General features: G+C 33.0%; 1 protein-coding gene across 1 annotated transcript; it reads right to left on the reverse strand.

The window, feature by feature from the left end:
* Positions 1-5,345: 5,345 nt before the first annotated feature.
* LOC107919227 (protein MAINTENANCE OF MERISTEMS-like) lies at positions 5,346-11,198 on the reverse strand. The gene is made up of 3 exons (XM_016848731.1): positions 11,141-11,198; positions 6,107-6,168; positions 5,346-5,993 (listed from the first exon to the last, which is right to left on the reverse strand). The coding sequence occupies exons 1-3, from the start codon at positions 11,196-11,198 to the stop codon at positions 5,346-5,348; spliced, it is 768 nt and encodes a 255-aa protein (XP_016704220.1).
* Positions 11,199-18,993: the final 7,795 nt, after the last annotated feature.

Below are 18,993 nucleotides of genomic sequence, written 5' to 3' on the forward strand. Positions count from 1 at the left end.
ATGCTTCCTTATCTCGAAGTAACAAGATATCACATCCAGTAAGTTAGGACATGACACCTCGTATTTTTGAGAGTAAGCTTGCCTTTTATTTTTTATTTAAACCTCATTTATTTCAATTTTAAAAGGATATTCGGCTATTTAGGTTTAACGCGAGAAAAATCGAAACCCAGTAAGTTAGGGCACGATTTCTCAAATTTCTAAATACAGAATATTGCCTTTATTATTTTTTAGAAAAGAACCTCATCTTAAGAAAACAACATGTCATATCCAATGCGTTAGGACACAATATGTCGAATTCTCGAGATAAGCTTTAATTTTGGAATTTCTATGTTTAAATTGAAAAAGGGGTATTCAGTTACTTAAATTCAACAAGGAGAATTGAAGCCCAATAAGTTAGGGCGCAATCCTCTTGAGAATCTTGGATACCAAGTAGTTGAAAACTTATGGATAAAACGATTTCAAAATTTTCTAAACAGATGTGACGCAATTGAATGGTAACATATTACGCAAAAGTATAATTTGAAAATAAAATACACGTTAACGAATCATGAATAATAAATAAACACAAACTAGCATAGCGATAATAATCTCAATCATTCATGTCGAATATCGATATCTAGATTTGAAATAAAAACGAGTAAACAAATAACAAAAGACACAAGCAAAAAAAAATCCATTTTAAAATATTTTAATAAAAGGTTGATTATATAATAATAAATAAATAGTTACTACAAATAATAGGTATGAAGTAAATGAATAAAATAATGAATGAAATAAAAACAGTATGCAAGACTTAAAATGAATAATAATAAAATAACTTAAAATAAACAAATAATAAGAGACCTAATAAAACGTAGATAATCAATTTTTTTGAAAGGTCATTTTTTAAAAAAGGTTGAAGAAAATAATAGTAAAGAAATAATAATTAGGGAAAAGTAAATAAACAAAATGATAAATAAAAAGAAAGAGTCAAAATTAAGCCGTCCAGGACCAAATTGCAATCTGGACGATATTTCAGGGCAGATTTTTGAAATAAATAAAAATGGGGCCGAACGAGGATTAAAATAAAACACGCGCAAAAGCGCGGGGACCGGATAGGAAATTATCCCCATTACTTATACGCACCGTTTCACGCAGGACCAAAATGAAACCGGTATAAAAAAATAAGGTCAAATTAGAAACTCAAAACAAAAGGCAGAAGGGCCGATTTGAAATAGGTGACAAAGCGGGAGGACCCACAGCGCAAATGTCCCATTTGGCTTGAAAACACGCGAATCCTCCGCTAATCGGGCCGGGTCATGGGTCAGCCTCCCCAAAACGACCCGTTTTGGCGTCTGGGAGGCCAAATTGAAACGGCGCCGTTTGGCTTTGATGATTTAAACCAAAATTTTTTTGAACTTTCATTTTTCACTATTTTCTTCAAAAAAATTCAAAAGCCCCCATTTTCTCTCAACTCCCCTAATCCGGCCAAGGTTTCCAGTCGTTGCCGCTGCCGCTGCCGTAACACCACCGTGTCCGGTGGCCGGCGCAGCACAAAAGAGGCGTGTCAGCCTCGCTTCGAAGCGCCCACGAAGGCAAGCCCTTTCTGCCCGAAAAAACCCAAAAGGAGAGACCTTCCTCCTCCCCTTTTAACCCGATTTCAGTGGCGAAAGGGGGGATTCCGAGCTTGCGGTGGTTCCAGGTATTTTCCTTCTCCTTTTATTATTTTCTCTTTTTTGTATTAATATTGAAAGGATTTGTAATAGAAAAACAAAAAATAATAATAAGATAAAATAAAATAAATAGATCGAAAAAAAGAAAGTAACCTATTCTTTTTTATTTCAAAATATTCGTAAAATCGAAGGAACAAAACAATTGCCTTATTCGGCCTTTTATATCTGATTACAAACGTTTTCTCTGCTTTATTTGTCGTCTTCTATTTGTTGCTTTGTTTGGTGGTGGTTGTTGCGTGTGGTTTGCCTTGCAGATGTCAGACACGTGGATGGCCGGTGATAGGTGGATCTCAAGTGGTGGCGGCGTGCGCAGAGGCGTGCGTTGGTGGTGGCGCGCATGGGAGGAGCGGCAGAGGCTAGGGTTCCCCCTGGCAGATAATTTTTAGTTTTAGTTGGGCGAGGGTTGTGTTTAGTTTTGGGCTTGGGTGTATTGGGTTTTTTAGGCCATGTTGGCCATTTGGTTTCGCTAAACCCGGGCAAATTGGGCTATACAATGCCAATGGTGAAGGACATGCCGACCATTAAAGTTTCGGTACTGATTGTCAAAATGCAAGCACGATTCCAGTATTGAGTCTCATATCGGAAGACATGGATAGCTAAACAGATGGCAATGGAGCAACTGTATGGGGATTACGATTCGTCGTATAACGAGCTTCAAGGTTGGATAGCTGCTATGCGAGAGTACATACCGGGGACTGTAATTGAGTTACAGACAAGGCCATATTAAGGCCCGAACGACCAGTTACAGCCGGGAAAAAGGATTTTCTATCGGATGTTCTGGACGTTTGATCCATGTGTGCGGGCATTTCCCCACTGCAAACCATTCGTGCATGTGGATGGGACCTGGCTATATGGAAAATATACACAGATCCTACTTCTTGCAGTTGCTCAAGACGGCAACAGAATCGTGCTTCCGATAGCATTTGCTATTGTAGATAAAGAGAACATAGAGTCTTGGGAATTCTTCCTCACAAACCTGCAAAGGTATGTTATTAGCAACGATAACATTTGCATCATCTCTGATAAAGGGAAAGGTTTAATTGCAGCAATTAGGCGTTCCGGTGTGCTGTGGAGATTCGTTTACTGCATCCGTCACATTGCGATTAAATTCCACAAATATTATAAGAATGCAGATTGGAAGAGACAAGCCGTGGCAATGAGTAAATGATAACCTTATATTTTTAATATATAGGATGCAATGTTTTATGTTATTCAGTTTCTAGAACTTAGTTTTTCTTAATACGTATGCAGCGTACAAGTTAGAGCCACATATTTTCTGGCAAAGAATGATCCGACTTGAGAGTGACATGGAGGGGCAAACAAACACATCTTTCCAACAATGGTTGGGCACAATGGAGCCGTGGCAATAGGCTCAAAGTTTTGACGAGGGCTTTCGTTATGGCCAAATGACCACAAACTTAGTTGAGGGGATAAACGTTGTCTTGTTGAAAACACGTCATCTTCCGATTGTATCTGTCTTTTCTGCTACTTTCTACATGCTGACTACCTTGATGCCAAGAATGGGTCAGTAACAAGTCGACCAGATTGAGGTGGGACACGTGTTTGTCGAACATGTCAAGGATGCAATGGTTGCAAACCATTGGTTGGCTAGGTCAATGAATGTAGAAATATATTCATGATGACTGGAAACGTTTCGAGTTACTGTGACCATCAGTCGTCGACCTGATATACCAACTAGGTCCTACTGAGTTGATCTCCGGAACAGACAGTACGAGTACAGGAGGTTCGACACACTTCATTATCCATGTACGCTTGTCATGACAACGTGTGCTAAATTCAACCTGTCTGTTGAACAATATGTCGATGATGTGTACACGCTCGAGCGCACATTGCGTGTCTGGGAAAATGAGTTCCTCGTCCTGCCTAATCTATCTACGTGGGAGGTGCCTCCGACAACTTTCGAGCTTATCCAAGACAGAGGGCTACAGAGGAATCCAAGAGGTCATCCACAATCAAGCAGAATCCGTAATGAAATGGACATTAGGGAGAAATTCGACGGTAAGCGTTGTGGATTATGTAGGTTAAGTGGTCATAGTCGGAATAAATGCCCTCATCGGAACTTTCATGTTGGACAGTTGTCCAGATCGGGTTGAAATTGACCTAATGATCTAAATTTTTATGTATAGTGTTATAAAAAGTATAATTCATTTGAAATAATTTTTATTATTCAGCTTATGCTTATGATTGAATTGTATCCAAATTGTATCCAAATTAAGTTATAAAATACCATGTGCGCATTTGGAATTATTAAAATTATATCGAAAATGGAAGCATTTATAATTGGATTCAGCTTTAATATAATGCAAAAATAGAATAATTAGATTTATACAAAAAAAGTTCAGAAGTAAGAAAAGATTAAATTAGAAATATTAAATTTATACAAAAAGAATACAAACTTCGTAATGTACAAAAAGTGCATTAAACCCCCTAAAATTGATGGTTCGATGGTGTGGTCCTAGGGGTATACCTATTCGGAGGCCGATGATCACGTTCTGGGCGACGACCAACATCATCATTCGGGGTAGGTAGGGGTGTGTCAAACATAGAAAAAAAATCCTGTGGCTCGTTCGGCACCGACGAACTTGAACCAGAAGGAGTCCCATGATGCTACGGATACGGATCGGACGGGCCGGGCATGCCGTACTGCGGCGGGTAGGATCCAAAGAGTTCAAACTCGTTGGTGTATTCGCCCCTTGAAAAGCTCGAAAAATAGTCACCGCCCGCCAAATCCGGACGATAGCTATGTGAATCCACATGTGACTGTGATTGTTCGGGATTTGGCTGGGGCGCCTGCTCGAGCTCTGGTGATTCTGGAGAATAATATGCCACAGGATCTAGATCCACCGGGGCCGCTGCGTCCGATCCACCACGTTGCTGTACGTGCGGGGGGACTACAATCGACTGGCCTCCAAGTATATAAAGCTTCCCGCAATTATAGTACCATTGTATATACTCTAATGATGGTTGCGATTTGGTAGCCATAACTATCTGAGGTCTTCGACGCAATCGATCGTTCCACAACACCACAAATTTTTGGTGCTTAATTCCCCAATCCAACATCGATTTTCCTCTCTTATTCATGCCGTGAACTTCCCCCACCTCGCACGGCGGATCCGGGATAGGTTGGATGCAGCCAAACTGTCGTAGCACCTGATCTCCGTGATACCACTCGACCATGTTGAAATTGATAATTGGTGCATTAGTGCACCATATGTGGGAATAAACGTATGCGGACGAGGGTACCACATTTGTAATTTTCGACCTACGGTATGGCATCCATATAAACTGCATGATTAATAACATTGTTATAATTAGCTATAACGTGTGAGTAAGGTATAGAAAGTAAGACGTCATGAATATTAGAATAGCAGCTTACCTCTTCCCGGGTATACTGTTCGATCATGAGTCGGTATATCGGGACAGTGTGCGACCTCCCGATACCCGGACGAACACTCCACCTACAAAAAACAAATATAAGGTTTAGGGTTGGTAACATTAGTCAATATATTATGACTACAAATAATGACAATTTAGATTTTATCACCTGTTCACCAGTGGATAAACATACGATTGGTGACTAACCGATGCCAAAAATGGCATCCGATAGAGCGCTCAGGACTGCAGCAACGTGAGGCATCCGCCCATGTCTACAACATTCGGGTTTGTCACCCGACAAAGCTCCGAATACAACACTGCTAGAACGGCGGAGCCCCAGCTATACAAGCTAACACTGGACAAATCAGCTAACAGGGGTAAGTACATCAAATGCACCTTATTGTTGTTTGCATCGGGCATGAGTACTCCCCCTGTGATATGCATGATGTACGCTGGAGCAGCGCACATCAACTCACCTTCAGTGGCAGCCGCTGATAATTGTCCAAATTTGGCTTTCAGCCATGTAAATTTTAATCCCGAAAAATTCGACTCTTCGTCCTCTAGCGACTCTCCTAGGAGCTGATAACAAAGTGCAGCCGGATCGGTGAATGAAGATACTCTCGTTGCGAGACTCCCGTCAATTGGGAGCCCAAGCTGCATTGCAACATCCTCCAAAGTCACCGTGTACTCTTCACACGGAAAATGGAAAGTGTGGGTCTCTGGGCGCCACCGCTCCACTAGCGCAGTTAATAAATCATAGCGCAAGTCGGAGGTCCAGATCAATACTGCTGACCCAAACCCGGCTTGCTCCAAGTACGGCATCAATCGCGCATCCGAAGCTTTCTTTAAACCATTCACACGGCCCCTTATTACTCGGTAGGAGTCCTGATAGTATTAAATTACAGAAAAAATATTACGATAACATGATTTATTTCTATATATTACGTATATCCTTTTTAAATGAATAAAACCCGTTATTAACAAATAATAAATCATACCGCATGATTAGCCGCATCAGATATGTGTCTATCAGGTCGAATCAATGGAGCCATTGCGATGCCTGCATGTTGAAAAAAAAGTTAGTAAAACACTCTTACTTCGGCCATTTCTTCGTATTTTTTTCTCCGCATTTTATTACTTTAAAAAATTTCATAATTTCTAATTTTATAAATTTATTAAATTTAGTGTGTTTTTAAATTAATTTAGTGTAAAAAAACGCTTATTCCTGCCCTTTGCTCGTATTATTTTCCCGAATTTTATTACTTTCAGTAAAAAAAATTATTTTCGTATTTTATTATTTTATATTATTTCAGTACATTTTGTTTGAAATATTTGTCTTAATTATTTCTGAATTTTTAAAAAAGTTAGTAAAACACTCTTACTTCGGCCATTTCTTCGTATTTTTTTCTCTGTATTTTATTAGTTTAAAAAATTTCATAATTTCTAATTTTATAAATTTATTAATTTAGTGTGTTTTTTAAATTAATTTAGTGTAAAAAAACCCTTATTCCTGCCATTTGCTCATATTATTTTCCCGAATTTTATTACTTTCAATAAAAAAATTTATTTTCGTATTTTATTATTTTATATTATTTCAGTAAATTTTGTTTGAAATATTTGTATTAATTATTTCTAAATTTTTAAAAATTTTAGTATAATACTCTTACTTCGGCCATTTCTTTGTATTTTTTTCTCCGCATTTTATTACTTTAAAAAATTTCATAATTTCTAATTTTATAAATTTATTAATTTAATGTGTTTTTTAAATTAATTTAGTGTAAGAAAAACTTTATTCATGTCATTTGCTCGTATTATTTTCCCAAATTTTATTACTTTCAATAAAAAAATTATTTTCGTATTTTATTATTTTATATTATTTCAGTACATTTTGTTTCAAATATTTGTATTAATTATTTCTGAATTTTTAAAAAAATTTGTAAAACACTCTTACCTCAGCCATATCTTCGTATTTTTTTCTCCGCATTTTATTACTTTAAAAAATTTCATAATTTCTAATTTTATATTTTTACTTTATTTCATTGCATTATGTTTGAAATTTATTAAATATACCATTTTTTCGGATTTTATTACTTTCCGTGAATATACAATTTCCGTTTTTTTTCTTTTCGTATTTTATGTTTTCTTAAACATATTTTTTATCATTTTATTTTTAATGCTAGTTTTCTAAAAAAAACTAATTACAACATTCTAAATAAATTTCATAAAAAAAATTCCTAATCAACATACAATGTACATAACATAATTTTTTTCATGCTAAATAAATTTCATAAAATTTATATGCTAAATAACATAATAAAACACGTATAATGTACATAACATAATTTTTTTACACACAAATATTACAAAAAATTAAAATTAATAATAAAAATTATCTTTTTTTCTTTTTTTTCCTTCCTCCCCTCTTCTTCTTCTTCTTCTTCTTTTTTTTCTCATCTCATTTCCTTTTGTTTCGTTCTTTTTCTTTCTTTTTTCTTCTTCTCCTTTCCTTTTCTTTCCTTCTTTTTCTTTCTTTCTTTCTTCTTCTTTCCCTCTCCTTCTCTTCCCCCCACCCACCAGCCGAAGGGCTCCCATTATATGGGCAGTGCCACCCATGGGAATGGCACCTTTGGTGCCGCCTATCAGTGCACTGTCCCATCACTTGCAACTTTTTTTTTTCTGATTTTTTTTGTTTTTGGTATATTTTGGTAAAAAAATAATATTTTGGTTTTTTTTTGTGATTTTTAGGTAAAAATCCCGTATAGTTTGACAAAAAGAAAAGGAAAAAAATATGACTCAAACTAACAGTGTAGTAACAGTATTTTTTTTATTTATTTTACAAACGACTTTAAAAAATAGATATGTTTTTTAAAATATATATATTTAATAATTTATTATACCATTATAGAAAAGTTGCTAATCCCTTGATCTTGTTTGCGGACTTTAAAAACTCCATTAGTAGAATACTATATATTTTCCTAATAATTATTTGATATATTATTAGTGGGGCATTTTAGATTTCACAAGCAGATTGAGAATATGACAAGTATCACTAAACCCGCTTGTGGAGTTTAAAAAACTCCACTACCGATGTACCTAATAATTTTCCTTAAATTTTACATTAGAAACTACAAATACATCACAAACATGAGCACATACATATAAATATATTCTTAAATTGAATTCAATGATAAATTATGTTATGAAGTAATACAAAATGCGAATACAACTTGACAAATTTTTTTTATAAATAGAATGAGAATAATAAATTATATGCGCACAATATGATATGTATTGAAAATAATATGAAGACAACATAAAAAAATAAGAGAAAATATTTATATGTTCATACTCATGTTTTTTATGTGTTTGTAATTTTTAATATAAATTTAAAGAAAGTTTATTAGGTATACAGTTAGTGGAATGTTTTAGACTTTACAAGTGGATTTAGGACTTGACAAGTAGATCATAGAGTGTTGAAAAAAATAAAAAAAATAATTATATAAATAAAGGTGACACTTGTCACATCTTCATTCCGCTTGTAGAATCTAAAAAACTCTAATAATACTGTATCAAATAATTATTCAAAATTTAATGCATTAATAATTATTTTATCATATCATCTTTTTATTTGTATTCATTTATCTCATGTTCTATAAGATTTTTCACAATTATTTAAGTCCGTTTCTAAACTTAGTTACCAAAAAATTAGCTTACTAAATATTTAATATAATTTAAATAATTAATTATTTTAATCCTTGTATACCGAGATACAAATCTCGTTACATAAAAAAGAAAAATAAAAAATTAAAACTAAAAATCTAAAATAAAAAATAGTAATTTTTAAAAAGAAAAAAAAAGAGACTTTGCATGAGTCTAGTAAGAAGCTAGACATGTGTCAACATTATAGTCAATAGGGGATTATTTTTAGGGAAAATTTCCTTTTAATCACTCCAAATATAGATCATTTCTATTTTGCTCATTCTATTCTTTTTTGTTAATTTGGTCACCGCAAAAAAGAAATTGATCAAATTAGTCAATCCACCATTAAATGGTAATGGAATGTTGATGGTGCATTTCCATGTTAGGCACTCTAAAATTAGGGTAAACTACCCATTAGCTACTCTAAATAGGGGTCGTTTTATTTTGGTCATTCCAAAACAATATGTGAAAAATGCAATGTTAGTTTTCCATTACAATTTAACAGTGGAGTGATCAATTTGACCAGTTTTTTTTTAGAGTGATTAGATTAACAAAAAAAATTTTAAGGTGACCAAAATAGGAAGAACTGCTATTTAGAGTGACTAATGGATAGTTTACGCTTTTTTTTTTGTTTGTTTAACTTATGGTTTATAATATATATAATAGCATGAGTTTGAAAGAACTTTTGAATTGACAAAAATACCATTTAATTTTAATCATATTACCAAATTCACAAGTTGAAGTAAAATAAAAGTTGTGATAATTAAGTACTTATAATTTATGAGAAGTTGAAGTTGTGAGAATTACACATTTAAAAATAATTATATTTTAATTTATAATTATTAATTAAAAAATATTTTGCTAATTTTAAATTTGAGTTATTAACAATTATTAGTTAAAAAATATGATGTAAAAAAGAAGTTGTGCTAATTTTATTGATGTAAAATAGAGTTATTATTGAATAAAATTATAAGTATCTTAATTATAATTTAATTAATATTAGATTAAATTAAATTAAATAATTATTATTTTGAATAATGTTACTTTATATTAATTACATAAAATAAAATTATATTATAGGTTGAATATGTTATAAATGCTTTAATTATGATTTTATACTATTTGAATTGACAAGTTAATATATTTTAATTACATGTAATAATTAAAATAAAAAGTCTTATTTAACGTTAATTACTGTAATTAAAAATACACTATGTAAAAAATTAATTAAATATTAAACGCATAAAATCACATGCAACGCATCTAACATTAGAAGTTAGTATAAATAAATGAAGCAATTTTGTAGTCGAAAAAAATAAGCATATAATTAATATAATTAAACAAATATTAGTGAACAAGGTAGATAAATGAATATAAGTACTTAAATCTAAGAACAAAGAAGTTGAGTTTTTGGTTGGATCCTTATATTTTAGTTGACACAAATATTGAACAAAAAATTTCAAATTCATGTTGTTATCAATTAAAATATATGTAAAATATATTAATATTTAAAATTTATTCAGCTTATTGAATTCGATTCAACCTTTAGTAAGCTGTTGTATAATCCAACTAGGCTTGATTGACTCAACTTACTCATAAATTTTTAATCCAAACATTTGGAGTAAATTTATCTTTGAATTAAAAAATTTCATAGTATTTATCATTATTGTTAAACGATTAAAAAAATAATTTCAACCAAAAATAAAATTTAGAAATATGATTTGATTTTAAAATTTTATTATTTATTGTTGAATGATAAACGAGTTTTAATTTTATAATTGCAAAAATATAATAATTTTGTTAATGGGTAAGCTGTGTTTTTTAAACTTTAATTTACCCGTGATTATATATCATTCACATCTCATCATGTGTACACGTATGCATGCCTCAAATGGTTGCATTTGCTTGCAAGAGAGTTTAAATCCCACCCTTTGAGCTTACAATTAAGAATAGATTAAGGTGTTGAATGTGTCATTTAGGTATAAAAATTACAAATATTAAAATTCATTTTTTATAGTTTAATCATGTGAATTACCCATCCATCATGGATCATGGACGTCCTTATGATTAACTCCTATATAACTATATTTTTCCTCCATCATTATGCATGCCAAAATAATTCATTATTCAATCTATCACTCCATAATACATGTAATACCCTATTTTGACCCGGGTCTAAAATAATTCATTATTCAATCTATCTCTCTGTTTTACCTTGTTGATTATCGTTCTTTTATTTTTCATTTATATATATATTTTATTTTTTTTATATTTTCTCTATTTTTTTATTTATTTTTGCCTAAATAAAAGAAGAAAAGGAAGAGAAAACTTACCTTTTCGCCGGAATCGCCGAGTTGGTGCCCTCTCCGTTGCGATTGGAGATCGGGGCATCGACGGAGGCCATGGGGATGGCTTGAACGGCGGCGGTATATGAACATGAAACCCTAGTAGAGTGATTCTCTGCTATTTAGTGTCAAAAAGGGGGGAAAGAATGAATTTTTAGGGAAAATTTTGGTTTTTATAAGTAAATGAAACGGCGTCGTTTAGGGGGGTCTCTACGGCTTTAAAACGGCGTCGTTTTGATCCCTATGGCCCCTGACCCGCGCGGTGACCCGACCCGGGGAAGGATCCGCGCGTTTTGGGTATTTTGGTTTATTTCGCATGCAGACCCTCTTCCTTCCATGCGCTTTTCAAATTGGTCTTTTTTATGTTGTTTTATTTTCTTTCACATTTAATCACATATTTTTGTTTTTGATTCAATTTGGTCTGTGCAAAAGTGTTGCATTTTGAGGGGAAGGAGTATTCCTTACTTGACCCCCATGAAATCCGCATTTTCGCATTTTGATCCTTTTTTTGTTTTTTAATCTCATTTGTTTTACAATTTAATTATTTATTTTAATTAGTTCAATATAGTTATTATTTATTATTTATTATTATTTTTATATTCACACGCGTGCATCGTTTTTATGTAATATATATATTGTTTATATATAGTATACGTATGCATATATATTTTATACATATGTTCTTATTTTTATTTTATTTCCTAACTTTTATATACATATATATACTTTTATATTTAGTTTCAATTTTTTTTTACTTTTATATATATATGTACGTATAAATCTATATTTTTTAATACTTACTTATATTTTTAACACATACTTTCTAATTTATATATATGTATATATTTATATTTTTCTTTATTTTCACAAATGCATTATGTATTTTATATATATAAGTTTTATAACCCAAAATTTTGTGTGTAAGTTATGTTTACGTCTTTTATTCTTCATAATTTCAATGTATATATATTTTGTACCTTTTATTCTTTATATTTTTTTATTTGTTTCCTTCCTTTGTTTATTGATTTATGTTTTCATTTATATTTTATTTTGCTCATTTATTTGATACTTTACATGTTGTTGGTTATTTTTTTATGTATATTAATTTCGTTTATTTATTTGTATTATTTCCACGCCATAGTTGTATTTATTATTGTATTTTACATTTAATGTAACATCACATCATCTCTTTACTCGAATTTAAAAACAAAAGAATTTTTTAAAAAAAATAGAGATAATACTTGTATTTAAGATTTTTCAAGAAAATTGAGCCCTAACGTATTGGGTTCCAATTTTCTTCGTTAAATCTAACAATCAAGAATTACTCTTTGATCAAACATAAAATGAAAAGCTTGTTGTTGGGAATTTAATATGTTGTGTCCTAACGCATTGGATGTGATGTATTGATTTCTCGAGACAAGGATTTTTAAATATATATATTAATAAAGGAAATATTCAATGTTTGGGATATTGAGAAATTGTGTCCTAACGTATTGGGCTGCGGTTTCGTCATAAATCTTAAACAATTGAATATTCTTTTAAATTTTATCACACAAATCTTTTGGACAAACTCATCTTGAAGAAATAAAATATCGTGCCCTAACGCATTGGGTGTGATGTTTTCTGCTTCAAAATGAGGGAGTCTTAATAAATAATTTAATTAAGGATTGTATTTTTTAACTCTCGACGTCAAGACATTAATTAATCAATTTGGTACCAATTTTTGGGCGTTACGAGGGTGCTAATCCTTCCTCGAACGTAACTGACTCCCGAACCCGTTTTTCTAAAGACTTGTAGACCAAAGTCGTTTTAGGTGATCCAATCACACCTTAATAAAAGATTGGTGGCGACTCCAAATTTTCATCGACAACTAATTTTTTGTTTTTTTTTCCAAAAATAAAAATAGTTTCGACAATACAAATATTCAATTACTTTGTACGGTTTTTCTTTTTCTTTTTTTAAATTTAGGAATAAGCTAAAGGAAATTCTAACTTCTTTTGAATGTCAGCATTTATGAATATGGCATAAGCAAGTTAAATCATACCATATGACTTCATTGACTATATTAAATGGTATGAGTTTAAATTTCACAATATAAATATAATTTCTTTCAAAATTTTAAAATAAATCAGTTTTTTTTTTCTATTTTTTAAATATTCCTCCAATATATACACATAGGTAATAATTTGTTTTTTGGTAAAAAAGTAATAATTTTTTACAAAATATTTTTTAGAGCATAGCATGATGATGCATTTACAATCACAAAATTATAGAAATGAACATGGGGAGAATGTCATGGGCTGCAGATCAAAGCCCGTGACCTTTGCGCATAAAACATCCCATAGAGGTCAACTGATTAAATGAGGCTTATTTGACCTGCCTCATGGAACATATGGAGAAACCCATCTACTTGAAGTCTTGGTGGTCCACTAAAACTGGAGTTACTAAGGTAATTAATGTAAATCATAAGGGTTAAAGATGTCTAAAGTTTAAATCTCTCAGGACTCTCAATTGTAAATAGACTCTAATCTTGACCGTTAATGTAACTCAATATGTACCGTTGGTTTTGAGGGAGCTCAACTATAAATAGAGGCCCTCTCTTTCATTTGTAATCATCCTATTGAATCCCATTCTTTGTATTCTTTCTAGAGTAATAGAATACTTTGATAGCATTTACTCAAACACTCAACGTGCTTTGCTTTCTTGTGACATTTTCTATTCTTTCGTTTTGAGTTACTTCCGCTTTAATTTTCGATGTCTTGGAGAATTTCTATCAAGAATTCTCATATTGTGAGAGTTAGGCTAACTTAGGCGGATTTGATCCCAAGAAACTGCCTAAGGCCACATGGATTGCGAGACTAAAGTTCTAGCCCTGTTCCAGTTGGCATCCGAGCCAGTGTTGAAGTGCCAATTGAGATGGCGAAAGGAATAGATGAACAAAATTTCCCGAGAGAGACCTATGGGAGGTTTAGGAAAAAAATCACATCAAGGGATGTGTTGTCAACTTTAGAAGGTTGGGTGACCAATCTTGAGGAGTCCATGGGTGGTGTGAATGAAACACTCGAGGTAGTTAAGGGACGTACAGATGAGTTGACTTGATGATAGTGCAACTCAGGGAATTTGTGATGGAGACTTTTAGTTTCAATCAAGATTCGATGAGAAAGACCCTCAATGCCTCCATGAATGATCAAAGCGAGAAGCTGGCTAAGACGAATGATGCTCTCAAAGTTATGGTTATGGCTTTGAAGGAGGAAACTAAGGCTATGATGACAAAAATTAAGGAGCTTGAGGGAGAGCTCGCTGTGTGTAGAGTTGCTATGGGAAAAGGGATGTTGGCTTCAGTCCTTAAGCGGTGCAAAATGAATGTCTTTAAAATCGAAAGAGTTTAAGGGGACGAGGTCCATAAGGGATGTGGACAACTTTTTTTGGAGGATGAAACAATACTTCTGTGTGATGGACATCGAGGATGATGCCACTAAGGTAAACTGTTTATTTTATTGATGTCGCTCTCTTTTGTGGCGTCGTAGGTCAACAGATAAAAAATGAGGTGGTACCGCAATTTGGAGTTGGGAAGAGTTTCAAAAAGACCTAAAGAAATAATTTTACCTATAATATGCTAAGAAGGAGGCTCGGGCTAAGTTGCATCCACTTATGGAGCAAAGCATTATTCGGGAGTATGTTAAAGACTTCAGTGAATTGATGCTTGAAATCTCTGACTTGAGTGAGGAAGAATAATTTTATTGGTTTCAAGGTGGATTGAAGCCGTAGGCAAAACAAGAGTTGTGTCAATAGGGCATTATTAAACTTACTATAACCATGGTTGAGACAGAGTCCTTTGTCAAGCTTGGTCCGAAAAAAGATAAGTTTGAGACTCACAAGCCTAAAGAGACAGGTAATGATGGGGTAGACTATGAGGATGATGGACAAGTTAAAAATGGTAAGAATGGTGGTAATAGGAAACCATATAATGTGAAGTGAAAACCCAACAACAAATCGAATGGGCCAATGAAATGCTTCATTTGTAATGGTTCGCATATGGTGAATGGCTGTCCAAATAAATCTATGCTTTCTACCATCAAAGGAGATGATGAGCCAAATAAAGCAATGATGAGACTTGGTTTGATCATGTGTTCTATCGAAGGTAAGAGGGTGAGAGAAGTCAATGCGATGCTTTTTGTGTTGTGGTCTGTATAGGGTACGAGATTGTCTAGAGCGATCCAAGATATCTAAAAAATAGGAAAGGAAACGAAGCAGATATAGAGAGTGAGGCTTTGAATCTTGGGTTAATGATACTCAATTCTACGAAAGTGAAGATGGATCACAAGTAAAAAAGGGTTGATGTTTATGGACATTGACATTGTAGGCTAAATGAGTGCTCTTATTAATACAAGGGCATCTGACATGTTCATATCAGAGAGTCATGTGTAAACTTGGTCTCTCGGTTAACAAATCGACCAAGAAGATCAAGATTGTAAATTCTAAAAAGGTCCTAACTGTGGGAGTAGCACAAAAAGTTGAGTTGTATATCGATCATTGGAAAGTCAATCAAGACATTAAGGTAATTCATTTAGATAATTACGACCTTGTTCTTGGCTTGAACTTCCTTGATCAGATTAATTATATTTTGCTTACTTTTTTCGATTGCATATGTATCTTAGATACTCGTAAATGACAATGCATGGTGTCAGTGAGTTGTGATGAGAAAAATGGAACCAAGGTATTATCAGCAATTCAACTAGCCAAAGATGTTCATTGTGGGAAGAACATCGACTTGGTAGATCAGAGTGTTAAGGAGACCCCTTTGGAAATTCTAGAGGTGCGACAAACCAATGAGAAGCTTGTTGAGTTATCAATGGGGCTACCACCTCTGAGAGAGGTGGGTTGTGTATCAAACTTTGGGGAAAAATACTCATACAAATTGGGTAGTTAAATCAATTAAATGCTACGAGTGAGGTACATCCCAAACACTTATTTAGTGTTTTTCATTTTGACTTATCGTTGGCTTGAAAAGGAGACAATGGCTCATTCAAATTTCTGAAGCAGGTAAGCCAAGGGGCTTACAAATTAGAGTTAGCTGCAATACTCAATGTAAACCTGGTGTTCAATGTGAGTGTGTCGAAGCCTATTTCTGTGGATCAATGGGATCTTGATCGAGGTAAGTCATAATGTGGGCAAGAGCGACGAACTCTTGTGAACGTGATGTACCAAAGAGAGGAGAAACAATTCGAGTTAGGAGACAATGAAAGCTGAGGCAAAGGTTCCAAGGGTGGAACTACACAATAGAAAGACCGGTTGGAAAACAACTAAGGCATCAAGAAAGTTCTGAGACAAGTTAAACCAGTGTCATTCTGAGGCTATGACGAGGGTGTTACGAGAATTGGTGAAGGAAAATGTCAGGGGCCGTGGATCAAAGCCCATGACCATTGCGCATAGAACATCCCATAGAGGTCAATTGATTAAATGAGGCTTATTTGACTTGCTTGAACTTGCCTGACTCGTGGAACATCTGGAGAAGCCCATCTACTTGAAGCCTTGGTGGCCTAGTGAAACACTTCAGTAAAACTAGAGTTACCAAGGTAATTAATGTAAATCCTAAGAGATAAAGATGTATAAAGTTTAAATCCCTTAGGGTTCTCAATTGTAAATAGGCTCTAATCTTGACCGTCGATGTAACTTAATCTGTATTGTTGGTTTTTGGGAGCTTAACTATAAATAAAGACCTCCTTCATTTGTAATTATCCCATTAAATCTCATTCTTTGTATTCTTTCTGGAGTAATAGAATACTTTGAGAGCATTTACTTAAACACTTGGCGTGCTTTGCTTTCTTGTGGCATTCTCTGTTCTTTCATTACTCCTTCGTTTTGAGTTGTTTTCACTTTAATTTTTGGTGCCTTGGGGAATTTCTATCGAGAATTTTTACTTTGCGAGAGTTAGGCTGACTTAGGCAGATTTGAACCCAAGAAATCGCCTAAGGCCACACAGATTGCGAGACTAAAATTCTAGTCTCATGACACATACATATATATAAATTGATGTTTTGTCAAATGCTAATTCAAGTTGGAGAGAAAGCATATATGGTGGTTTGAATAACATGGTTTTAAATCATGAATTTGTAACCAACAATTCACAAAACAATTGGAACTGTAATTGGATCCTCCCCCTTCTCCGATCAATATGTTAATAACAAATAGTTATTAAACGTCCTTGCCCTCCATCAATCACTCAATCTACATCTATTTCAAAGTAGAATATGAACAAGTATCTTTTATCTCCCATATCCGCAATAGTAACACCTCCTATATAAATGAACAATACTTGCTATTAAAAAAACAACCTATTAAACAATTTTCACTTGTTCTTAACAACTTCATTACTCGCACTAAATTACTAGGCTGATCCTCCCCATCATCCAAACAAAGTCCAGCGAGGTACTCCTCTATAGTAGATGATAACACAAGAGATCAAAATGATTGAAAAACTAGAGAAGAAGAAAAAATAAAAGCGTGCTATAAGAATAGACAAATGATATCAATGGAATTCTATAAGTTAGTAATCAAATTACTTCTTTTTATTGAACGTACAAAACTAAAAAAATATGAAAGCTTTAACGATTGACATATAATTTATATTTGATTGTGTATGGTTGAAACAAAGTTGACGAATAAATGAAATGATAAAAGGTGACCAGATAGGTGAATCGATAAACTCAATTAATCTTATTTGCATATGATAATAAAATAAATATTGAATGTATTAAAAGTGTTTATACTTTAGTGACAATATAATTTATTTTATAATATATTAATTCAATATTTAATGAAAAAGTTAGCAGATGTAATTATTTTTTGCAAGCGGCCACTAGCGGATTGACACATGAAAAGGTTGGAGAAAGATGTATTTTGTTATAAATTAAGATGATAGAAATGATGAAAGGGGGAATAATGAAAATATTATCTTTCGGCAATTTAATCAACCGTGTGTTCACTTATTTAATTGTGAAAATACTATAATATTTAACCTTTTCAGTGGTTTTAGGGTCACTCATGCACTCAAAAACACATGCTTTCATAAATAAATATTTTGTTAGGATACGGTTGCTAGCTAAAGTTGAGTATTTTGGATATAAAATCTGATGTTATGTATATAATACTAACTTTAGTAAAAATAACACACCATGCTTGAGGAAAAGCCCACGATTGGAAGTTGAATGCTTCAAATAATTGTTTACCACTCTCTTGTTCATGGTGGAAAGGAAAACTAGATAGCAACCTCCATAACCCATAAACTCATAAAATTTTAATCAATGTACCCACAGAATTAAAATTCACACATTATGAAATTTGAAAACCTACACGTTTTAATTAAATACTTAAAACTTACCATTTTAACTAAAACCTAGTTGATAATCCAATTATTTATAAATTTTACATTACTTTTCTCGTAAAAAGAAGATATGCAAATTTAAAATGGAGGAGGATAAAACCACAACAACAATAATAATAATGCTGTCAAATAGCATACCTAAGTATGACTCGTCTGTTTTTGGGATTAAGTGATTAATTTAAACAACTTTTGGGGTTTTGATTTTGGTAAAGAAAAATGATTATATCTTCATGTAGGGGTGTGCCCCACAAACAGTACTTCCCCTAGCACCGCACCCACTTAAAATTAATTTACAAAATCATAAGTGAAGTTAATAAAACAACTAAATTTGTATTGAGTTGGCCCTTTTATCTGTGCAATAAAAATGCAACACGTGGTGTTCTCTTATGTATTTTAGGAGTTTGGAGTTGGTGTCCACTTTGTTTTTCTATATAAACCTTCTTTCGAACTCCCATTA

This window comes from Gossypium hirsutum, chromosome D13 (genome assembly GCF_007990345.1).
Source record: "Gossypium hirsutum isolate 1008001.06 chromosome D13, Gossypium_hirsutum_v2.1, whole genome shotgun sequence".
Taxonomy (NCBI): Eukaryota; Viridiplantae; Streptophyta; class Magnoliopsida; order Malvales; family Malvaceae; genus Gossypium; species Gossypium hirsutum.

What these genes read in the sequence shown, in the direction of transcription:
- LOC107919227 (XM_016848731.1), bottom strand. Translation starts at nt 11,198, where the DNA reads ATGCCCCGATCTCCAATCGCAACGGAGAGGGCACCAACTCGGCGATTC. An exon ending in TCGGCGATTCCGGCGAAAAG is followed by an intron (nt 6,169 to 11,140) that starts GTAAGTTTTCTC and finishes TTCAACATGCAG; the next exon opens with GCATCGCAATGGCTCCATTG. An exon ending in CTGATGCGGCTAATCATGCG is followed by an intron (nt 5,994 to 6,106) that starts GTATGATTTATT and finishes TAATACTATCAG; the next exon opens with GACTCCTACCGAGTAATAAG.